A 25,871-nucleotide genomic window follows, 5' to 3' on the forward strand; every position below is an offset into this window, starting at 1 on the left:
CTTCGTCACCGAGCTCGTGGAAAGGAGCTCGCGCTCTCCGTCGCCCCCCCTCTCCGCATCACTACCATCTTCCTCTGCCGGCTCGGGAGCTGAGCCTATGCAGCTGGGAGGTATCCGCATCTCGACTAAGGAGAGGGAACGGAGAATCACCAACCGCCTCTGTCTCTATTGCGGTTCTGCTGGTCATTTTGTCACTTCATGTCCAGTAAAAGCCAGAGCTCATCAGTAAGCGGAGGGCTACTGGTGAGCGCTACTACTCCTGTCTCTCCTTCAAGATCCTGCACTACCTTGTCGGTCCATCTACGCTGGACCGGTTCGTCAGCTTCCTGCAGTGCCTTAATAGACTCTGGGGCGGAGGGCTGTTTTATGGACGAGACCTGGGCTCGGGAACATGACATTCCTCTCAGACAGTTAAGGGAGTCCACGGCCTTGTTCGCCCTGGATGGTAGTCCTCTCCCCAGGATTCAGCGTGAGACGCTACCTTTAACCCTCACTGTTTCTGGTAATCATAGCGAAACCATTTCTTTTTTAATTTTTCGTTCACCTTTTACACCTGTTGTTTTGGGCCATCCCTGGCTAGTTTGTCATAATCCTTCCATTAATTGGTCTAGTAATTCTATCCTCTCCTGGAACGTCTCTTGTCATGTGAAATGTTTAATGTCTGCTATCCCTCCTGTTTCCTCTGTCTCTTCTTCACAGGAGGAGCCTGGTGATTTGACAGGGGTGCCGGAGGAATATCACGATCTGCGCACGGTGTTCAGTCGGTCCAGGGCCACCTCTCTTCCTCCACACCGGTCGTATGATTGTAGTATTGATCTCCTTCCGGGAACCACTCCCCCCCGGGGTAGACTATACTCTCTGTCGGCTCCCGAACGTAAGGCTCTCGAGGATTATTTGTCTGTAGCTCTTGACGCCGGTACCATAGTCCCCTCCTCCTCTCCCGCCGGAGCGGGGTTTTTTTTTGTCAAGAAGAAGGACGGGTCTCTGCGCCCCTGCATAGATTATCGAGGGCTGAATGACATAACAGTGAAGAATCGTTATCCGCTTCCTCTTATGTCTTCAGCCTTCGAGATCCTGCAGGGAGCCAGGTTTTTCACTAAGTTGGACCTTCGTAACGCTTACCATCTCGTGCGCATCAGGGAGGGGGACGAGTGGAAGACGGCGTTTAACACTCCGTTAGGGCACTTTGAATACCGGGTTCTTCCTTTCGGCCTCGCTAACGCTCCAGCTGTCTTTCAGGCATTAGTCAATGATGTCCTGAGAGACATGCTGAACATCTTTGTTTTCGTTTACCTTGACGATATCCTGATTTTTTCACCGTCACTCCAGATTCATGTTCAGCACGTTCGACGTGTCCTCCAGCGCCTTTTAGAGAATTGTCTTTTTGTGAAGGCTGAGAAGTGCACTTTTCATGCCTCCTCCGTCACATTTCTCGGTTCTGTTATTTCCGCTGAAGGCATTAAGATGGATCCCGCTAAGGTCCAAGCTGTCATTGATTGGCCCGCCCCTAAGTCACGCATCGAGCTGCAGCGCTTTCTCGGCTTCGCGAACTTCTATCGTCGTTTCATCCGTAATTTCGGTCAGGTGGCAGCTCCTCTCACAGCCCTTACTTCTGTCAAGACGTGCTTTAAGTGGTCCGTTTCCGCCCAGGGAGCTTTTGATCTCCTCAAGAATCGTTTTACATCCGCTCCTATCCTTGTTACACCTGACGTCTCTAGACAGTTCGTTGTCGAGGTTGACGCGTCAGAGGTGGGCGTGGGAGCCATTCTTTCTCAGCGCTCCCTCTCTGACGACAAGGTCCACCCATGCGCGTATTTTTCTCATCGCCTGTCGCCGTCGGAACGTAACTATGATGTGGGAAACCGCGAACTGCTCGCCATCCGGTTAGCCCTAGGCGAATGGCGACAGTGGTTGGAGGGGGCGACCGTTCCTTTTGTCGTTTGGACTGACCATAGGAACCTTGAGTACATCCGTTCTGCCAAACGACTTAATGCGCGTCAGGCGCGTTGGGCGCTGTTTTTCGCTCGTTTCGAGTTCGTGATTTCTTATCGTCCGGGCTCTAAGAACACCAAGCCTGATGCTTTATCTCGTCTCTTCAGTTCTTCAGTAGCCTCCACTGACCCCGAGGGGATTCTCCCTGAGGGGCGTGTTGTCGGGTTGACTGTCTGGGGAATTGAGAGGCAGGTAAAGCAAGCGCTCACTCACACTCCGTCGCCGCACGCTTGTCCTAGGAACCTTCTTTTCGTTCCCGTTCCTACTCGTCTGGCCGTTCTTCAGTGGGCTCACTCTGCCAAGTTAGCCGGCCACCCTGGCGTTCGGGGTACGCTTGCTTCCATTCGCCAGCGTTTTTGGTGGCCCACCCGGGAGCATGACACGCGTCGTTTCGTGGCTGCTTGTTCGGTCTGCGCGCAGACTAAGTCCGGTAACTCTCCTCCTGCCGGCCGTCTCAGGCCGCTTCCCATTCCCTCTCGACCGTGGTCTCACATCGCCTTAGATTTTGTCACCGGACTGCCTTCGTCAGCGGGGAAGACTGTTATTCTTACGGTTGTCGATAGGTTCTCTAAGGCGGCTCATTTCATTCCCCTTGCTAAGCTTCCTTCTGCTAAAGAGACGGCACAAATCATCATCGAGAATGTTTTCAGAATTCATGGCCTTCCGTCAGACGTCGTTTCGGACAGAGGTCCGCAATTCACGTCTCAATTTTGGAGGGAGTTTTGCCGTTTGATTGGGGCTTCCGTCAGTCTCTCTTCCGGCTTTCACCCCCAGTCTAACGGTCAAGCAGAACGGGCCAATCAGACTATTGGTCGCATCTTACGCAGTCTTTCTTTTCGCAACCCTGCGTCTTGGTCAGAACAGCTCCCCTGGGCAGAATACGCCCACAACTCGCTTCCTTCGTCTGCGACCGGGCTATCTCCTTTTCAGAGTAGCCTCGGGTACCAGCCTCCGCTGTTCTCATCTCAGTTCGCCGAGTCCAGCGTCCCCTCCGCTCAGGCTTTTGTCCAACGTTGCGAGCGCACCTGGAAGAGGGTCAGGTCTGCACTTTGCCGTTATAGGACGCAGACTGTGAGGGCTGCTAATAAGCGTAGAACTAAGAGTCCTAGATATTGTCGCGGTCAGAGAGTTTGGCTCTCCACTCAGAACCTTCCCCTTAAGACGGCTTCTCGCAAGTTGACCCCGCGGTTCATTGGTCCGTTCCGTATTTCTCGGGTCATTAATCCTGTCGCAGTTCGACTTCTTCTTCCGCGATACCTTCGTCGCGTCCACCCGGTCTTCCATGTCTCCTGTATCAAGCCCGTTCTTCGCGCCCCCGCTCGTCTTCCCCCCCCCCCCCCCCATCCTTGTCGAGGGCGCACCCATCTACAGGGTCCGCAGGATTTTGGACATGCGTCCTCGGGGCCGTGGTCACCAGTACCTCGTAGATTGGGAGGGGTACGGTCCTGAGGAGAGGAGTTGGGTTCCCTCTCGGGACGTGCTGGACCGTGCGCTGATCGAGGATTTCCTCCGTTGCCGCCAGGTTTCCTCCTCAAGTGCGCCAGGAGGCGCTCGGTGAGTGGGGGGGTACTGTCATGTATTGTCATGTTGTGTCTTTCTGTCCTTTCCTTTCACCCTGTCTCCCTCTGCTGGTCGTATTAGGTTACCTTTTCTCCCCCGCTTTCCCCCAGCTGTTCCTTGTCTCCTCTGACTACCCATTCACCCCGTTTCCCACCTGTTCCCTTTTTCCCTCTGATTAGGTCCCTATATCTCTCTCTGTTTCTGTTCCTGTCCTTGTCGGATTCTTGTTTGTTGTGTTTCATGCCTGAACCAGACTATCGTCATGTTTGCTGTAACCTTGTCCTGTCCTGTCGGAATCTGCCGGTCTATCTGAGCCTACCTATGTTTGGTTATTAAAGAAGCTCTGTTTAAGTTAATTCGCTTTTGGGTCCTCATTCACTCACCGTAACACTTAATTAGTATTTGGTAGCATTGTCTTTAAATTGTTCAACTTGGGTCAAACGTTTCGGGTAGCCTTCCACAAGCTTCCCACAATAAGTTGGGTGAATTTTGGATCATTCCTCCTGACAGAGCGGGTGTAACTGAGTCAGGTTTGTTGGCCTCCTTGCTCGCACACGCTTTTTCAGTTCTGCCCACACATTTTCTATAGGATTGAGGTCAGGGCTTTGTGATGGCCATTCCAATACCTTGACTTTGTTGTCCTTACGCCATTTTGCCCCAACATTGGAAGTATGCTTGGGGTCATTGTCCAGTTGGAAGACCCATTTGTGACCAAGCTTTAACATCTTGACTGATGTCTTGAGATGTTGCTTCAATATATCCACATAATTTTCCTTCCTCGTGAATTCATCTATTTTGTGAAGTGCACCAGTCCCTGCTGCAGCAAAGCACCCCCACAACATGATGCTGCCACCCCCGTGCTTCACGTGTTCTTCGGCTTGCAAGCCTCCGCCGTTTTCCTCCAAACACAACGATGGTCATTATGGCCAAACAGTTATATTTTTGTTTTATCAGACCAGAGGACATTTCTCCAAAAAGTATGATCTTTGTCCCCATGTGCAGTTGCAAACCGTAGTCTGGCTTTTTTATGGCGGTTTTGGAGCAATGGCTTCTTCCTTGCTGAGCGGCCTTTTAGGTTATGTCGATATAGGACTCGTTTTACTGTGGCTATAGATACTTTTGTTCCTCCAGTATCTTCACAAGGTTCTTTGCTGTTGTTCTGGGATTGATTTGCACTTTTCGCACCAAAGTACTTCATCTCTAGGAGACAGAACGCGTCTCCTTCCTGAGCGGTATGACGGCTGATTGGTCCCATGGTGTTTATACTTGCACACTATTGTTTGTACAGATGCACCGGAAGGCAACGTGTTCCCATTTTGAACCATTTATTGTTTCTGAAGGTAGAACTCTGCCTACCCGGCAGGCCCACGGAGAGCAATTTAAGTGCACCTATAGGCCTACCGCTGGCCAATCAGAGAGCTCAGATCACTGTGTCTGCACAGTTTCCTCAAGTCATACTGTAAAAATAAACCTCAAACTAAAAGCAAAGTTGATAATGCGAGATTTCAAAACTTTCAAAACAATGACTAGAGAGACTCAACGAATACAGCACAGGGCTGATGTTTTTATGAATAAGTTAATGTTTACGTTGATATTCAGCACTGTCAACACTTTGTTCAACACTTCTATAAGCCATAAAATGCACATTCTGCCTACAGCCAGCACTGTAGCTGCAATTAATGAGTATAGCAAAGGGTTCCGATAAGCTTGCGTTGTTATTATTTGCAGCATGAATCCTTTTAATATCAAGGAATATTTCACTTTCTCTGGTCATAGGAGTAACAACATGAATTGGTGTATGAGGCAGAAATAATGCAGTGCGACTTGAGTTTCTCCATCAGCTGGAAGACTGTGTCCCATTTTCTCAGTGGAGGCACGGAGGGAGAGTGGAGGGACGGTGTCAGCCTCACCGTTGCACCCTCTCTCCCCTCAGACTGACCATCAGATGCAGGCCTTCAGTCCAGTAAGACTCATAGCTGATTTTATCATCATCGGGTTGAATACTTCTCTAATATAAATATTTATTTGTGTTTTATTTTTCATTAATTCCCATAGAGTATTTTGTGTTGGTCGTTGACAAAAAATGACAACGAAATCAATTTTAATCACACTTTGTAACACAACAAAGTGTGGAAAAAGTCAAGGAGTGTGAATACTTTCTGAAGGCACTGTATACTGTAATAGGAATGAGAGTTCCATGTAAATTCAATCCAGTTGTGTTTAGATCTGACAAACACAAAGCAATGAACAAGGAAAATAATGTCATGCCCTGATCTGTTTCACCTGTCTTTGTGATTGTCTCCACCCACCTCCAGGTGTCTCCTGTTTTACCCATTAGTCCCCGGTGTATTTATCCCGGTGTTTCCTGTCTCTCTGTGCCAGTTAGTCTTGTTTTGCCAAGTCAACCAGAGGTTTGCCTAGGTCCTATTTTTCCCAGTCTCTGTTTTTTCCTAGCCCTCCTGGTTTTGACTCTTGCCTGTCCTGACGCCATATCCGCCTGCCTGACCACTCTGCCTGTTCTGACCTCAAGCCTGCTTATCGGCTGGTACTGTTTGGACTCTGACCTGGTTTAAGAACTCTTGTCTGTCACTGACCTGCCTTTTTACCCCTTTTGGTATTATAAATATCGGAGCTCAAACATCTGCCTCCTGTGTCTGCATTTGGGTCTCACCTTGTGCCCTTGAGAATTTCAATAAGCATTTTTCTACGGCTTGCCAACTGGCTATCCAAACCCCAGTCAACTGCCCGGCATCCCACAGCAACTGGCCCAAGCCTCCCCATTTCTCCTTCACCCAAGTCCAGACATCTGATGTTCTGAAAGTGCTGCAAAATCTGGACCCCTACAAATCAGCCGGGCTAGACATTCTTGAACCTCTCTTTCTAAAATTATCTGCCGAAATTGTTGCAACCCCTATTACTAGCCTGTTCAACCTCTCTTTCGTATCGTCTGAGATTCCCAAAGATTGGAAAGCTGCCGCGATCATCCCCCTCTTCAAAGGGGGAGACACACTAGGCCCAAACTGCTACAGACCTATATCTATCCTACCCTGCCTTTTTAAGGTCTTCGAAAGCCAAGTTAACAAACAGATTAGCGACCATTTCGAATCCCACCATACCTTCTCGCTATGCAATCTGGTTTCAGAGCTGGTCCTGGGTGCACCTCAGCCATGCTCAAGGTCCTAAACTACATAACTGCCATCAATAAGAGACATTACTGTGCAGCTGTATTCATCGACCTGGCCAAGGCTTTCGACTCTGTCAATCACCACATTCTTATCGGCAGATTAAACAACCTTGATTTCTCAAATGACTGCCTCGCCTGGTTCACCAACTACTTCTCTGATAGAGTTTAGTATGTCACTGTTGTCTGGACCTCTGGCAGTCTCTAAAGGGGTGCCACAGGGTTCAATTCTCGGGCCGACTCTCTTCTCTGTATACATCAATGATGTCGCTCTTGCTGCTGGTGATTCTCTGATCCACCTCTACACAGACGACACCATTCTGTATACTTCTGGCCCCTCTATGGACACTGTTAACTAACCTCCAGACGAGCTTCAATGCCATACACCTCTCCCGCCGTTGCCTCCAACTGCTCTCAAATGCAATAACTAAATGCATGCTCTTCAACCGATCGCTGCCAGCACCTGCCTGCCCGACCAGCATCACTACTCTGGACGGTTCTGACTTAGATTATGTGGACAACTACAAATACCTAGGTGTCTGGTTAGACTGTAAACTCTCCTTCCAGACTCACATTAAGCATCTCCAATCCAAAATTAAATCTAGAATCGGCTTCCTATTTCGCAACAAAGCATCCTTCACTCATGCTGCCAAACATACCCTCGTAAAACTGGCCATCCTACCGATCCGCAACTTCGGCGATGTCATTTACAAAATAGCCTCCAACACTCTACTCAACAAATTGGATGCAGTCTATCACAGTGCCATCCGTTTTGTCACCAAAGCCCCATATATTACCCACCACTGTGACCTGTACGCTCTCGTTGGCTGACCCTCGCTTCATACTCGTTGCCAAACCCACTGGCTCCAGGTCATCTACAAGTCTCTGCTAGGTAAAGCCCCACCTTATCTCAGCTCACTGGTCACCATTGCAGCACCCACCTGTAGCACGCACTCCAGCAGGTATATCTCACTAGTCACCCCCAAAGCCAATTCCTCCTTTGGCCGCCTTTCCTTCCAGTTCTCTGCTGCCAATGACTGGAACGAACTGCAAAAATCACTGAAGCTGGAGACTCATATCTCCCTCACTAGCTTTAAGCACCAGCTGTCAGAGCAGCTCACAGATCACTGCACCTGTACATAGCCCATCTGTAATATAGCCCATCCAACTACCTCATCCCGATCCTGTTATTTAGTTATTGATCTTGCTCCTTTGCACCCCAGTATCCCTACTTGCACATTCATCTTCTGCACATCAATCACTCCAGTGTTTAATTGGTATATTGTAATTACTTCGCCACCATGGCCTATTTATTGCCTTATCTCCCTTATCTTACCTCATTTGCACACACTGTATATAGATTTATTTCTACTGTATTATTGACTGTATGTTTGTTTATTCCATGTGTAACTCTGTGTTGTATGTGTCGAACTGCTTTGCTTTATTCTTGGCCAGGTCGCAGATGTAAATGAGAACTTGTTCTCAACTAGCCTACCTGGTTAAATAAAGGTGAAATACTGTATATATATATATATATATATATATATATATATATATATATATACAGTGCCTTGCGAAACTATTCGGCCCCCTTGAACTTTGTGACCGTTTGCCACATTCCAGGCTTCAAACATAAAGATATAAAACTGTATTTTTTTGTGAAGAATCAACAACAAGTGGGACACAATCATGAAGTGGAACGACATTTATTGGATATTTCAAACTTTTTTAACAAATCAAAAACTGAAAAATTGGGCGTGCAAAATTATTCAGCCCCTTTACTTTCAGTGCAGCAAACACTCTCCAGAAGTTCAGTGAGGATCTCTGAATGATCCAATGTTGACCTAAATGACTAATGATTATAAATACAATCCACCTGTGTGTAATCAAGTCTCTGTAAAAATGCACCTGCACTGTGATAGTCTCAGAGGTCCGTTAAAAGCGCAGAGAGCATCATGAAGAACAAGGAACACACCAGGCAGGTCCGAGATACTGTTGTGAAGAAGTTTAAAGCCGGATTTGGATACAAAAAGATTTCCCAAGCTTTAAACATCCCAAGGAGCACTGTGCAAGCGATAATATTGAAATGGAAGGAGTATCAGACCACTGCAAATCTACTAAAACCTGGCCGTCCCTCTAAACTTTCAGCTCATACAAGGAGAAGACTGATCAGAGATGCAGCCAAGAGGCCCATGATCACTCTGGATGAACTGCAGAGATCTACAGCTGAGGTGGGAGACTCTGTCCATAGGATAACAATCAGTCGTATATTGCACAAATCTGGCCTTTATGGAAGAGTGGCAAGAAGAAAGCCATTTCTTAAAGATATCCATAAAAAGTGTTGTTTAAAGTTTGCCACAAGCCACCTGGGAGACACACCAAACATGTGGAAGAAGGTGCTCTGGTCAGATGAAACCAAAATTGAACTTTTTGGCAACAATGCAAGACGTTATGTTTGGCGTAAAAGCAACACAGCTCATCACCCTGAACACACCATCCCCACTGTCAAACATGGTGGTGGCAGCATCATGGTTTGGGCCTGCTTTTCTTCAGCAGGGACAGGGAAGATGGTTAAAATTGATGGGAAGATGGATGGAGCCAAATACAGGACCATTCTGGAAGAAAACCTGATGGAGTCTGCAAAAGACCTGAGACTGGGACGGAGATTTGTCTTCCAACAAGACAATGATCCAAAACATAAAGCAAAATCTACAATGGAATGGTTCAAAAATAAACATATCCAGGTGATAACCTGGATGGCCAAGTCAAAGTCCAGACCTGAATCCAATCGAGAATCTGTGGAAAGAACTGAAAACTGCTGTTCACAAATGCTCTCCATCCAACCTCACTGAGCTCGAGCTGTTTTGCAGGGAGGAATGGGAAAAAATGTCAGTCTCTCGATGTGCAAAACTGATAGAGACATACCCCAAGCGACTTACAGCTGCAATCACAGCAAAAGGTGGCACTACAAAGTATTAACTTAATTGGGCTGAATAATTTTGCCCGATTTTTCAGTTTTTGATTTGTTAAAAAAGTTTGAAATATCCAATAAATGTCGTTCCACTTCATGATTGTGTCCCACTTGTTGTTGATTCTTCACAAAAAAATACAGTTTTATATCTTTATGTTTGAAGCCTGAAATGTGGCAAAAGATCGCAAAGTTCAAGGGGGCTGAATACTTTCGCAAGGCACTGTATATATATATATTTAAATACATAAACCTAGATCGTGCACTGAAAGTCCCCTGCAAAAATGCATAAATCTTTCACTAGCATGTACTTTAGTCTCCCAGTGAAATTACATGTAGGCATCTAGTAAAGGGGTATTCCATTAATATTTTACTCAGAAGTATGTTTCCGGTCGAGCCAATATAACTCAACACAAAAATGTATGTACTAATGGATTCCACAAAGCCTTATAGCAGTTGTGGGGATAGTTATTTGTGTCAAACTACCCACATAGGCTATATATTATTCCACTGTATAAATAAAATAAAAAAATATGTAACATGCCAGAACTGATGAGACAGGGTATGGTCTCTGCCTAGATATTTCTGGGATGAGAACAATGACGTGTATATACTGTATAAACCATTGGATGAGACTAGCTACCTTTTTGAACAGTCTGACTTTGAACAAAATCCCTTTATCAAACCATCTCGGTATCTTCCTTGATCCAGAGAGATGATCACTAACATGAATGATCTGCAACAGTCATAGCAGAGTACATTTAGGAGATACAAATCTCTAGTCATTTGTACAGCTAGGCTCATCATCATCACTGCCAAGTTCCATCGGTCAGGGTATGTGTGTGCCAAATGTGCCACATTTACCAATCTCAATCATAGACAAGCGGCAATGGAGAGTCTCTGTTTTGTGCAGCCTTAGATTCAATAGTAGGCTAGTAATGCAATCTTCACTATTCTCGAGACAGTCCGTTCTAGCACGGGAGTCCACTCTAGAGGTTTTAGTCTGTTGGCAAGTCCATTAAAAAGGGGTTGCCAGTGCAAACTTATTTTGGTCAGTTATAAATCCATAAGATCAACCTGTTAAGCATCCTGCCTTTTAGAGTTTGCCTCGGAGAGCTGTGATCTGTGACACAAGTCTGGCACTTTACCCTCCGCATATGGACATACCAGGCACACACATGCCAGACACAACACACACACACACCCTCAGAAACACACACCCACAGACACACACACACACAGAGGCACACACACACAGAGACACACACACACACACACACATGGAGACACACACACACACACACACACACACACAGAGACACACACACACACACACACACACACACAGAGACACACACACACACACAAACACCCTAATGAACTCAGTGCACTACTCACCTTTGTGACCCATCATGACAGCGAGGTGTAGAGGTGTGTTTCCTGAAGAGGATAAATACAATAGAGAGTTTAGACTGTGCATTACAGTTAGGCCTGCATACAGACACCCATTTTGGGCTGCCATTAAGGCAGTGCTAGTGTCAAACGCAAGTTAGCTTGCAATTTCGTCATGTAAAAACTGGCGCACTGGCATTTTCCAGCACTAACGCAGTGTTCGGCAATGTACCTGTCTAACATCAGCACGCTTGTGTTCAGATGGGAGGGGTGGAAATAATTGAGGTGTGTTTAAAAACATTATCCAAAGTGCTAATTTTAGGCAGCGCTAGTAGGGATATTTAAGACCAACCAAAAGCTGGTTTTAGCGGTAAGGCAGTTGGTTATGACATGAATTTTGACAGCGGAAATGCAGCCTATATAGCGGTGGTGCACACTGCCGATATGTGCATGGGACAAGATGTGACATCCCATTTTTATCTATGTATTGTAGGCAGGCCTACATTATTTTAGCCATGCTTTGGACGTGCATAAAACCCCCTCCGTGATGTAGGCTACGTGTCCATGAACATCATGAAACGAGAGATGAGAACCTCGATGTATATCGGTGAACTTCGTATTTAGAAGCTTTTTTTCCTGTAACTATGGTTTGTTTTACATGTCATATTTAAAAAATCAAGCCCCCCATAGGCTACCCTTACCCTAAGCCTACTACAGTTGAAGTCAGAAGTTTACATACCTTAGACAAATACATTTACATTTTTCACAATTCCTGACATTTAATCCTAGCAAATTTTCCGTCTTAGGTCAGTTCGGATCACCACTTTATTTTAAGAATGTAAAAAGTCAGAATAATAGTAGAGAGAATGATTTATTTCAACTTTTATTTCTTTCATCACATTCCCAGTGGGTCAGACGTTTACATACACTCAGTTAGTATTTGGTAGCATTGCCTTTAAATTGTTCAACTTGGGTCAAACGTTTCGGGGAGCATTCCACAAGCTTCCCACAACAAGTTGGGTGAATATTGGCCCATTCCTCCTGACAGAGCGGGTGTAACTGAGTCAGGTTTGTTGGCCTCCTTGCTCGCACACGCTTTTTCAGTTCTGCCCACAAATATTCTATACTATTGAGGTCAGGGCTTTGCGATGGCCAATCCAATACCTTGACTTTGTTGTCCTTAAGCCATTTTGCCACAACTTTGGAAGTATGCTTGGTGTCATTGTCCATTTGGAAGACCCATTTGCGACCAAGCTTTAACTTCTTGACTGATGTCTTGAGATGTTGCTTCAATATATCCACATCATTTTACTACCTCATGATGCCATCTATTTTGTGAAGTGCACCCGTCCCTCTTGCAGCAAAGCACCCCCACAACATGATGCTGCCACACCCGTGCTTCACAGTTGGGATGGTGTCCTTTGGCTTACAAGCCTCCCCTTTTTCCTCCAAACACAACGATGGTCATTATGGCCAAACAATTCTATTTTTGTTTCATCAGACCAGAGGACATTTCTCCAAAAAGTACGATCTGTGTCCCCATGTGCAGTTGCAAACCATAGTCTGGCTTTTTTATGGCGGTTTTGGAGCAGTGGCTTCTTCCTTGCTGAGTAACCTTTCAGGTTATGTCGATATAGGACTCGTTTTACTGTGGATATAGATACTTTTGTACCTGTTTCCTCCAGCATCTTCACAAGGTTCTTTGCTCTTGTTCTGGGATTGATTTGATTTCACAGGTACACCTCCAATTGACTCAAATGATGTCAATTAGCCTATCAGAAGTTTCTAAAGCCATGACATCATTTTCTGGAATTTTCCAAGCTGTTTAAAGGCACAGTTAACTTAGTGTATGTAAACTTCTGACCCACTCGAATTGCGATACAGTGAAATAATCTGTCTGTAAACAGTTGTTGGAAGAATTACTTGTATCATGCACAAAGTAGATGTCCTAACTGACTTGCCAAAACTATAGTTTGTTTACAAGACATTTGTGGATTGGTTGAAAAACAAGTTTTAATGACTCCAACCTAGGTGTATGTAAAGTTCCGACTTCAACTGTAACGAAGACTGGTTCAACAGCAATGCGTCAAGTAATTTTTTTATACTGCTGATTTTATGATGTCATTAGATTTTACATGTATTTGTTGTTGTTTAAAAAACAAATAAATTGCTTGTTTTTGATTTAATTTGATTAAAACCAAACGTATTAGAATGATTCACTGTCCTGGGTTTCTGGTGAAAATGTCCGTGGCACGCATGCAATGCAACTTCTGGAGAAGTGTAAATGTGATCTGTAAGATGGTTCCAATGTGTATATAAAACATAGGCCTATTTGAGAGCATCATAACAGTGAGTGGACATTCTCCTCTTCTCTTTATATTGGATTTTGTCCAGCTAATGTGAAAAGTTTGGATGTGCATAAAACCATTCATAGTTTGTGTTGTTGCAATATTATATGCCCACTGGAAGCAATTATGGTGCCTGTCAGTCTGTTTAGCCAATTTAAAACAAGTTGTTGTTAGAATTTGATTAAAAAACAGTCAGTATCTGGTGTGACCACCATTTCCCTCATGCAGCTCAAACACATCTCCTTTGCATAGAGTTGATCAGGCTGTTGATTGTGGCCTGTGGAATGTTTTGGCGGGAACTGGAACATGCTGTCATACACGTCGATCCAGAGCATCCCAAACATGGTCAACAGGTGACCTGTCTGGTGAGTATGCAGGCCATGGAAGAACTGTGCTATTTTCAGCCTCCAGGAATTGTGTACAGATCCGTGCGATATGGGGTCGTGCATTATCATGCTGAAACATGAGGTGATGGCAGCGGATGAATGGCATGACAATGGGCCTCAGAATCTCGTCACGGTATCTCTGTTTGATGCCCTTCTATTTGCTCTGTTCCGGACATTATTATGAGCCGTTCTCCCATCAGCAGCCTCCACTGCTGTGTATTCAAATTGTTATCGATAAAATGTAATTGTGTTCCTGGACTGCCGATACCATAACCCCAACGCCACCATGGGGCACTCTGTTCACAACGTCGACATCCACAAACGTCGCCTCACACAACGCCATACATTCATCCATGAACAACACACTACTCCATCATGCCAGTGGCCATCGAGGGTTAGCATTTGCCTACCGAAGTCAGTTACAAAGCAAACCTGCAGTGAGGTCAAGACCCTGGTGAGGATGAAGAGCATGCAGATGAGCTTCCCTGAGACGGTTTCTGACAAACCCACAGTTTCATTAGCTGTCCGGGAGGCTCGTCTCAGACCATCCCGCAGGTGAAGATGCCGGATGTGGAGGTCCTGGGCATGGTTACACATTGTCTGCGGTTCTGAGGCTGGTTGGACGTACTGCCAAATTCTCTAAAATGATGTTGGAGGCTGCTTATGGCAGAGAAATGAACATTCAATTATCTGGAAATGGCTCTGGTGGACATTCCTGCAGTCAGCATGCCAATTGCACACTCCCTCAAAATGGGTGATGTCTGTGGCATTGTGTTGTGTGACAAAACTGTACATTTTAGAGTTGCCTTTTTATTGTCCCCAGCACAAGGTGCACCTGTGTAATAATCATGCTGTAATCAGCTTCTTGATATGCCACAGCTGTCAGGTGGATGGATTATCTGGGCAAAGGAGAACTGCTCACTGACAGGGATGTAAACAAATTTGTACACAACATTTGAGAGAAATAATATTTTTATATTTTTTTTATGGAACATTTCTGGGATTTTTTATTTCAGCTCATGAAACATGGGACCAACACTTTACATGTTGCGTTTTATATTTTAATACGTTTCTTACTTATTTTTTCTCTGATTGTGTCACGCCCTGGTCGAAGTATTTTGTGTTTATTTTCATTTATTTGGTCAGGCCAGGGTGTGGCATGGGTTTTTGTATGTGGTGTGTTGGGTTTGTAGCTTAGTGGGGTGTTCTAGTGAAGTCTATGGCTGTCTGAAGTGGTTCTCAATCAGAGGCAGGTGTTTATCGTTGTCTCTGATTGGGAACCATATTTAGGCAGCCATATTCTTTGGGTGTTTCGTGGGTGATTGTCCTTAGTGTCCTTGTTCTGTGTGTTTGTGCACCAGTATTAGGCTGTTTCGGTTTTCGTTACGTTTATTGTTTTTGTACAGTTCGTGTTTCTTCATTATTAAATAAACATGGATTGCAATAGCCACGCTGCATTTTGGTCCGACTCTACTTCTACCGAAGAAAGCCGTTACAGAATCACCCACCACAACAGGACCAAGCGGCGTGGTGACAGGCAGGAGCAGCAGCAGCAGTGGGAGAGGCTGCACTACTTGGAGAAATGGACTTGGGAGGACGAATTAGACGGAAGAGGACCCTGGGTTCAGCCAGGAGAATATTGCCGCCCCAAAGAGGAGCTGGAGGCGGTGAAAGCGGAGAGGCGCCGGTATGAGGAGGCAGCACGGCGAAGCGGATGGAAGCCTGAGAGTCAGCCCCAAAAATTTATTGGGGGGGGCTAACAGGGAGTATGGCTACGCCAGGTAGGAGACCTGCGCAAACTCCCTGTGCTTACCGGGGGGCTAGAGAGACCGGGCAGGCACCGTGTTATGCTGTGGTGCGCACGGTGTCTCCAGTGCGGGTGCATAGCCCGGTGCGGTACATTCCAGCTCCGCGTATCGGCCGGGCTAGAGTGAGCGTCGAGCCAAGTGCCATGAAGCCGGCTCTACGCATCTGGTCCCCAGTGCGTCTCCTTGGGCCGGCTTACATGGCACCAGCCTTGCGCTCGGTGTCTCCGGTTCGCCTGCATAGCCCAGTGCGGGCTATTCCACCTCGCCGCACTGGCAGGGCGACCGTGAGCATTCAACCAGGTAAGGTTGGGCAGGCTCGGTGCTCAAGAGCTCCAGTGCGCCTGCACGGTCCGGTCTACCCAGTACCACCTCCACACCCCAGCCCTCCGGTAGCAGCTCCCCGCACCAGGCTTCCTGTGCGTGTCCTCGGCCCAGTACCACCAGTGCCAGCACCACGCATCAGGTCTACAGTGCGCCTCGCCTGTCCAGCGCTGCCAGAGCCTTCCTCTTCAGCGCTGCCGGAGTCTCCCGCCTGTTCAGAGCTGCCAGTCTGCAAGGAGCTGCCAGTCTGCAAGGAGCCGCCAGTCTGCAAGGAGCCGCCAGAGCCGCCAGTCTGCAAGGAGCCGCCAGAGCCGCCAGTCTGCAAGGAGCCGCCAGAGCCGCCAGTCTGCAAGGAGCCGCCAGAGCCGCCAGTCTGCAAGGAGCCGCCAGAGCCGCCAGTCTGCAAGGAGCCGCCAGAGCCGCCAGTCTGCAAGGAGCCGCCAGAGCCGCCAGTCTGCAAGGAGCTGCCAGAGCCGCCAGTCTGCATGGAGCCGCCAGAGCCGCCAGTCAGCATGGAGCAGCCAGAGCCGCCAGTCAGCATGGAGCAGCCAGAGTCGCCAGTCAGCATGGAGCAGCCAGAGTCGCCAGTCAGCATGGAGCAGCCAGAGTCGCCAGTCAGCATGGAGCAGCCAGAGTCGCCAGTCAGCATGGAGCAGCCAGAGTCGCCAGTCAGCATGGAGCAGCCAGAGTCGCCAGTCAGCATGGAGCAGCCAGGGCCGCCAGTCAGCATGGAGCAGCCAGAGTCGCCAGTCAGCATGGAGCAGCCAGAGTCGCCAGTCAGCATGGAGCAGCCAGAGTCGCCAGTCAGCATGGAGCAGCCAGAGTCGCCAGTCAGCATGGAGCAGCCAGAGTCGCCAGTCAGCATGGAGCAGCCAGAGTCGCCAGTCAGCATGGAGCAGCCAGAGTCGCCAGTCAGCATGGAGCAGCCAGAGTCGCCAGTCAGCATGGAGCAGCCAGAGTCGCCAGTCAGCATGGAGCAGCCAGAGTCGCCAGTCAGCATGGAGCAGCCAGAGTCGCCAGTCAGCATGGAGCAGCCAGAGTCGCCAGTCAGCATGGAGCAGCCAGAGCCGCCAGTCAGCATGGAGCAGCCAGAGCCGCCAGTCAGCATGGAGCAGCCAGAGCCGCCAGTCTGCATGGAGCCGCCAGAGCCGCCAGTCTGCATGGAGCAGCCAGAGCCGCCAGTCAGCATGGAGCAGCCAGAGTCGCCAGTCAGCATGGAGCAGCCAGAGTCGCCAGTCAGCATGGAGCAGCCAGAGTCGCCAGTCAGCATGGAGCAGCCAGAGTCGCCAGTCAGCATGGAGCAGCCAGGGCCGCCAGTCAGCATGGAGCAGCCAGAGTCGCCAGTCAGCATGGAGCAGCCAGAGTCGCCAGTCAGCATGGAGCAGCCAGAGTCGCCAGTCAGCATGGAGCAGCCAGAGTCGCCAGTCAGCATGGAGCAGCCAGAGTCGCCAGTCAGCATGGAGCAGCCAGAGTCGCCAGTCAGCATGGAGCAGCCAGAGTCGCCAGTCAGCATGGAGCAGCCAGAGTCGCCAGTCAGCATGGAGCAGCCAGAGTCGCCAGTCAGCATGGAGCAGCCAGAGTCGCCAGTCAGCATGGAGCAGCCAGAGTCGCCAGTCAGCATGGAGCAGCCAGAGTCGCCAGTCAGCATGGAGCAGCCAGAGTCGCCAGTCAGCATGGAGCAGCCAGAGTCGCCAGTCAGCATGGAGCAGCCAGAGTCGCCAGTCAGCATGGAGCAGCCAGAGTCGCCAGTCAGCATGGAGCAGCCAGAGTCGCCAGTCAGCATGGAGCAGCCAGAGTCGCCAGTCAGCCAGACTCTTCCAGATCCGCCAGTCAACCAGACTCTTCCAGATCCGCCAGTCAGCCAGGATCTGCCAGATCCGCCAGTCAGCCAGGATCTGCCAGAACCGCCAGCCAGCCAGGATCTGCCGGATCCAACTACCTGCCTGAGCTTCCTCTCAGTGCTGAGCTTCTTCTCAGTCCCGAGCTATCCCTCAGTCCCGAGCTGCCCCTCAGTCCAGTGGGGTTCTGGCTGAGGACTACTAGGCCATGGTCGGCGGCGAGGGTGGACTATCCAGGGACGTGAGGAGGAGGGACTAAGACTTTGATAGAGTGGGGTCCACGTCCCGCGCCGGAGCCACCACCATGGACAGATGCCCACCCGGACCCTCCCCTATGGTTTTTGGTGTGCGTCCGGGAGTCCGCACCTTGGGGGGGGGTTCTGTCATGCCCTGGTCAAAGTATTTTGTGTTTATTTTCATTTATTTGGTCAGGCCAAGGTGTGGAATGGGTTTTTGTATGTGGTGTGTTGGGTTTGTAGCTTAGTGGGGTGTTCTAGTGAAGTCTATGGCTGTCTGAAGTGGTTCTCAATCAGAGGCAGGTGTTTATCGTTGTCTCTGATTGGGAACCATATTTAGGCAGCCATATTCTTTGGGTGTTTCGTGGGTGATTGTCCTTAGTGTCCTTGTTCTGTGTGTTTGTGCACCAGTATTAGGCTGTTTCGGTTTTCGTTACGTTTATTGTTTTTGTACAGTTCGTGTTTCTTCATTATTAAATAAACATGGATTGCAATAGCCACGCTGCATTTTGGTCCGACTCTACTTCTATCGAAGAAAGCCGTTACAGATTGAAAAGTTCTGTTACCGAAATCTTTCATTTGTTAAGGAAAAGCATTCCTGATTCCCTCAGCCCTCACTCTTATTACGTGACACTTATGCATCGCATGCACGTGACCAATAAGGCCTGACCTATAGCATATCATAATCACATCAATAACAAACTCTGAACACAGTAAAACATGTGAAATTTGAAAAATGGTGCCGATAGATAGGGCAGCCGAGCTTCTAGCCCCTAGGCAACTTTGCAGTATTTTGTTTTTATAATGTGTTATTTCTTACATTATTAGACCAGACATTTTTTGGTGTTATTACATATAGCCGGGAAGAACATTTGGATATCAGAGCAGCGGTAACTCACCAGCATTTCCTGAATTGGATCCCTTGTTCGAACCCCCCAGGGAAATTGAACTGATTACAGAGGCTGACCCAAAACATCGCCGGTGGAGAAGAGGTACCCGGAGGCGCGCACACCACCCATTGCTTCTGAGTATATTACTCTCTAGTGTTCAATCTCTGGATAATAAAGTTGATGAGCTGAGGGTGAGGATTTCCTTCCAGAGGGACATCCGGGGTTGTAACATACTCTGTTTCACGGAAACATGGCTCTCTCAGGATATACTGTCTGAGTCCATACAGCCAGTTGGGTTCTAAGTTCATCGCGCAAAAAGGAATAAATATCTCTCCGGGAAGAAGAAGGGCGGTGGTGTATGTTTCAAGATTAACTACTCATGGTGTGATTGTGATAACATACAAGTCCTTTTGTTCACACAACCTAAAATACCTCACAATCAAATACCGACCGTATTACCTCCCAAGAGAATAATCTTCGGTTATAGTCACAGCCGTGTATATTCCCCCTCAAGCCGATACCATGACGGCCCTCAAAGAACTTCACTGGACTTTATGCAAACTGTAAATCACATATCCTGATTCCGCATTTATTGTAGCTGGGGATTTTAACAAAGCAAATTTGAGAAAACACTACCGAAGTTCTACCAACATATTGACTGCAGTAATCGCGCTGCTAAAACACTCGACCACTGCTACACCAACTTCCGGGATGCCTCAAACAGGAAGTACATGTGCTAAGGACTATTCAGCGCTGGTTTGACCAATCGAAATCCACGCTTCAAGATTGTTTTGATCACACGTACTGGGATATGTTCCAGGTAGCTGGAATAACATTGACAAATTTACTGATACGGTGACTGAGTATATTAGGAAGTGTATAGGAGATGTTGTACCTGCTGTGACTATTAAAACCTACCCTAACCTAACCAGAAACCGTGGATAGATGGCAGCAGTCACTCAAAACTGAAAGCGTGAACCACCGCATTTAACCATGGCAGGGTTACTGGGAATATGGCAGAATACAAACAGTGTAGTTATTCCCTCCGTAAGACAATCAGACAGGAAAAACTTCAGTACTGAGACAAAGTGGAGTTGCAAATCAATGACTCAGACACAAGACTAATGTGGCAGGGTCTACAGACAATCACGGACTACAAAAGGAAAACCAGCCACGTCGCGGACACCGATGTCTTGCTTACCGACAAGCTAAACAACTTCTTCGCCCGCTTTGAGGATAACACAATGCCACTGACGCGGCCCTCTACCAAGGACTGTGGGCTCTCTTTCTCCGTAGCTGACGTGAGTAAGACATTAAAGCTTGTTAACACTTACAAGGGTTCCGACCCAGATGGCATCCTTAGCCATGTCCTCAGAGCATGCGCAGACCAGCTGGCCGGTGTGTTTACAGACATATTCAATCTCTCCCTATCCCAGTCTGCTGTCCCCACATGCTTCAAGATGGCCACCATTGTTCCTGTACCCAAGAAAGCAAAGGTAACTGAACTAAGTGACTATCTCCCCATAGCACTCACTTCTGTCATCACCAATTGCTTTGAGAGACTAGTCAAGGATCATATCACCTCTACCTTACCTGACATCTTAGACCCACTTCAATTTGCTTACCGCATCAATAGATCCACAGATGATGCAATCGCCATCGCACTGCGCACTGCCCTATTCCATCTGGACAAGAGAAATACCTATGTAAGAATCCTGTTCATTGACTATAGCTCAGCATTCAACACCAAAGTACCCTCCAAGCTCATCATTAAATTCGAAGCCCTGGGTCTGAACCCCGCCCTATGCAAGTGGGTCCTGGACTTCCTGAAAGCCACCCCCAGGTGGTGAAGGTAGGAAGCAACACCTCCACTTCACTGATCCTCAACACTGGGGCCCTTGCTCAGCCCCCTCCTGTAGTCCCTGTTCACCCATGACTGCCGGGCCATGCACGCCTCCAACTCAATCATCAAGTTTGCAGACAACACTAGTAGGCTTGATTACCAACAATGACGAGACAGCCTACAGGAAGGATGTGAGGTCTCTGGGAGTGTGGTGACAGGAACGTCAACAAAACAAAGGAGATGATAGTGGACTTCAGGAAACATCAGAGGGAGCAGTCCCCTATCCACATTGACGGGACCACAGTGGAGAAGTTGGAAATCTTTAAGTTCCTCTGCATACACGTCACTGACAAACTGAAATGGTCCACCCACCCCTCCTTCAACCTACGAGGAGGCTGAAGAAATTTGGCTTGGCACATAAAACCCTCACAAGCTTTTACAGATGCACAATTGAGAGAATCCTGTCGGGCTGTATCACCGCCATGTACGGAAATTGCACCGCCCGCAACCGCAGGGCTCTCCAGAGGGTGGTGCGGTCTGCCCAACGCATCACCGGGGGAAAACAACCTGCCATCCAGGTCAACTACAGCACCTGATGTCAAAGGAAGGCCAAAAAGATCATCAAGGACAACAACCAACCGAGCCACTGCCTGTTCATTCCGCTATCATCCAGAAGGCGAGGTCAGTACAGGTGCATCAAAGCTTGGACCAAGAGACTGAAAAACAGCTTCTATCTCAAGGCCATCAGACTGTTCAATAGCCATCACTACCACATTAGAGGCTGCTGCCTATAGTCATAGACTTAAAATCACTGGCCACTTGAATAAATGGAACACTAGTCACTTTAATAATGTTTACATATTTTGCATTACTCATCTCATATGTACAGTGGCTTGCGAAAGTATTCACCCCCCTTGGAATTTTTCCTATTTTGTTGCCTTACAACCTGGAATTAAAATGGATTTTTGGGGGGTTTGTATCATTTGACTTACACAACATGCCTACCACTTTAAAGATGCAAAATATTTTTTATTGTAAAACAAACTTGAGCATACATAACTATTCAACCCCCCCCACCCAAAGTCAATACTTTGTAGAGCCAACCTTTTGCAGCAATTACAGCTGCAAGTCTCTTGGGGTATGTCTCTACAAGCTTGGCACATCTAGCCACTGGGAGTTTTGGCCATTCTTCAAGGGAAATCTGCTCCAGCTCCTTCAAGTTGGATGGGTTCCGCTGGTGTACAGCAATCTTTAAGTCACACCACAGATTCTCAATTGGACTGAGGTCTGGGCTTTGTCTAGGCCATTCCAAGACATTTAAATGTTTTGGACCACTCGAGTGTTGCTTTAGCAGTATGCTTAGGGTCATTGTCCTGCTGGAAGGTGAACTTCCGTCCTAGTGTCAAATCTCTGGAAGACTGAAACAGGTTTCCCTCAAGAATTTCCCTGTATTTAGTGCCATCCATCATTCCTTCAATTCTGACCAGTTTCCCAGTCCCTGCCGATGAAAAACATCCCCACAGCATGATGCTGCCACCACCATTCTTCACTGGGATGGTGTTCTCAGAGTGATAAGAGGTGTTGGGTTTGTGCCAGACATAGCGTTTTTCTTGATGGCCAAAAAGCTACATTTTAGTCTCATCTGACCAGAGAACCTTCTTCCATATGTTCGGGGAGTATCCCAAACTTAACATGTGTACATATTTGTATGAACAAAACAAGATTCAACAACTGAGACATAATCTGAACAAGTTCCACAGACATGTGACTAAGAGAAATGGAAGAATATGTCTCTGAACAAAGGGTAGGTCAAATCAAAAGTAACAATCAGTATCTGGTGTGGCCACTAGCTGCAGTGGTGTACAGGCCTCGGTGTAACACTCATTCCTTCGACGGTAAACACGAATCCGACCATCACCCTGGTGAGACAAAACCACGACTCGTCAGTGAAGAGCACTTTTTGCCAGTCCTGTCTGGTCCAGCGACGGTGAATTTGTGCCCATAGGCGACATTGTTGCCGGTAATGTCTGGTGAGGACCTGTCTTACAACAGGCCTACAAGCCCTCAGTCCATCCTCTCTCAGTCTATTGCGGACAGTCTGAGCACTGACGGAGGGATTGTGCGTTCCTGGTGTAACTCGGGCAGTTGTTGTTGCCATCCTGTACCTGTCCCGCAGGTGTGATGTTCAGATGTACCGATCCTGTGCAGGTGTTGTTACACGTGGTCTGCCACTGCGAGGACGATCAGCTGTCCTTCCTGTCTACCTGTAGTGCTGTCTTAGGCGCCTCACAGTACAGACATTGCAATTTATTTCCCTGTCCACATCTGCAGTCTTCATGCCTCCTTGCAGCAGGCGTGAGGCACGTTCACGCAGATGAGCAGGGACCCTGCGCATCTTTCTTTTGGTGTTTTTCAGAGTCACTGGAAAGGCCTCTTTAGTGTCCTAAGTTTTCATAACTGTGACCTTAATTGCCTACCATCTGTAAGCTGTTAGTGTCTTAACGACCGTTACACAGGTGCATGTTCATGAATTGTTTATGGTTCATTGAACAAGCATGGGAAACAGTGTTTAAACCATTTACAATGAAGATCTGTGAAGTTGTTTGGATTTGTATGACTTATCTTTGAAAGACAGGGTCCTGAAAAAGGTATGTTTCTTTTTTGCTGAGTTTATATACTGAGATCATGTGACACTTAGATTGCACACAGGTGGGCTTTATTTAACTAATTATGTGTCTTCTGAAGGTAATTGGTTACACCAGATCTTATTTATGGTCTTCATAGCAAAGGGGGTGAATACATATGAACGCACCCCTTTTCCGTTTAAATTTTTTTATTTAAAAAGAAAAAGGTACTATATTTCATTTCACTTCACCAATTTGGACTATTTTGTGTATGTCCATTACATGAAATCCAAATAAAAATCAATTTAAATTACAGGTTGTAATGCAACAAAATAGGAAAAATGCCAAGGGGGTGAATAATTTTGCAAGGCACTGTATATACTGTAATCCATTATATTCTACTGTATCTTAGTCTATGCCGCTCTGACATTGCTCATCCATATATTTATATATTCTTAATTCCATTCCTTTACTTAGATGTGTGTGTATTGTCGTGAAATTGTTAGATATTACTACACTGTTGGAGCTAGAAACACAAGCATTTCGCTACACCCGCAATAACATCAGCTAAACAAGTGTATGTGACCAATAAATCTAATTTTATGTGCCCACTCTGGTATTGGCACATGCACGCTAGCCAACAGCTTGCAGATACAGCGCAGATATAGCCTATTACATGATGAGATTATGGAGAAAAGTGCAAGAATTTTTGTTGGTCAAATGGCAGCCAAGCATTGATCGTCATGTCACCAAAATAAGACCCTCGATATTTATTGTATAGGAGTATAAAGCGCATCACTGTGCACTTTCACCACCCTGTGAAGTTCATCATAACTTATTTCATTTGTAGCCTAATAAACTGCATGCTTTGTCATGATGTTATGAAAAAAACATCTGACATGTAGGCTACTTTACTCGCATAAAAAGGTTGAATGGTAACCTGGTTAATGTCAAGCCATTTTGAGGATGCTGGAATTATATTTTGGATGAACATGTGCATGCCTACAGGAGACTTTTGAAGTGGCCGAATCAGATTGTTTCTGCCACATATAAAAGTCATACAATTTAAAAGTTAAATTATAAATATTAAGGCTATATTGAAGCTTTTCAGAGTAGTTCCACAACTGATCCAAATCTTATTAAATAGTCAAATCAGGGCTTTTGAGATGTTATTCAAATGACATTTTCACTGCAGCCTAGAATAGAATTGTATTGTCCCTAAACATGATCAATAGGGGGAGCTTTTTGAGCTGTGTGTCATGTCTTCACTGTTCACTCACACAGTACCTGGCCTCTCTGCTGCCTATCAGATATTCCTATTTGTTCTTGTGGGTTAATATTCAAAATTGATGCAGCTTTGAATGCTTTTATGTGTGGTATGATTGTTACCCTATTGCAGATCTGGACAAACTATCCAACAAGCACTATTGTCACAATGAATGGTGGATGGAGGGAAGGATGAACCGTTAGACTGGTAGGCTATACTGACCTGTGGTATAGTTAAGCAATAAGGTCAGCTAAAGGTTGTTCTTAGGCACGACGCAACGTGGACTGCCTGGATACAGCCCTTAGTCGTGGTATTTTGGCAACATCACTGCACTCTATACTCCTCTGTAAACTGATCATCTCTGTATGCCCATCGCAAGACCCACTGGTTGATACTTATTTATAAAACCCTCTTAGGCCTCACTCCCCCCTACCTGAGATATCTACTGCAGCCCTCATCCTCCACATACAACACCCATTCTGCAAGTCACATTCTGTTAAAGGTCCCCAAAGCACACACATCCCTGGGTCACTCGTCTTTTCAGTTTGCTGCAGCTAGCGACTGGAACGAGCTGCAATAAACACTCAAACTGGACAGTTTTATCTCACTCTCTTCATTCAAAGACTAAATCATGGACACTCTTGCTGACAGTTGTGGCTGCTTTGCTTGATGTATTGTGGTCTCTACCTTCTTGCCCTTTGTGCTGTTGTCTGTGCCCAATAATGTTTGTACCCTGTTTTGTGCTGCTATCATGTTGTGCTGCTGCCATGTTGTGTTGCTACCATGTTGTTGTTATGTGTGGCTGCCATGCTATTTGTTGTCTTAGGTCTCTCTTTATGTAGTGTTGTGTTGTCTTTCTTGTCGTGATGTGTGTTTTGTCCTATATTTTTATTGTATTTATTTAATCCCAGCCTACATCCCCGCAGGAGGCCTTTTGCCTTTTGGTAGGCCGTCATTGTAAATAAGAATTTGTTCTTAACTGACTTGCCTAGTTAAATAAATATTATTATATTCCACAAACCCATGAGGTGCCTTATTTTTATTATAAACTGGTTACCAATGTAATTATAGCTGTATAAATAAATGTTTTGTCATACTCGTGGTATATGGTCTGATATACCACGGCTTTCAGACAATCAGCATTCAGGGCTCAAACCACCCAGTTTACAATAAAAGTTAGCACACTGAAAAGGAAAAGCATAGTGCATATGGGAAGT

The 25,871-nt window shown here is 46.8% G+C and overlaps 1 protein-coding gene across 1 annotated transcript in view; it reads right to left on the reverse strand.

Annotated features, from left to right (window-relative positions):
- Nucleotides 1-25,871, reverse strand: part of LOC110524182 (ankyrin repeat domain-containing protein 13C) — an 88,312-nt gene that overhangs the window by 61,240 nt on the left and 1,201 nt on the right. The window contains exon 2 of the mRNA XM_036977978.1: nucleotides 11,100-11,141. Within this exon, the coding sequence (XP_036833873.1) occupies nucleotides 11,100-11,141 (42 nt within the window). The remainder of the gene's footprint in view (nucleotides 1-11,099; nucleotides 11,142-25,871) is intronic.

This window comes from Oncorhynchus mykiss, chromosome 5 (genome assembly GCF_013265735.2).
Source record: "Oncorhynchus mykiss isolate Arlee chromosome 5, USDA_OmykA_1.1, whole genome shotgun sequence".
Taxonomy (NCBI): domain Eukaryota; kingdom Metazoa; phylum Chordata; class Actinopteri; order Salmoniformes; family Salmonidae; genus Oncorhynchus; species Oncorhynchus mykiss.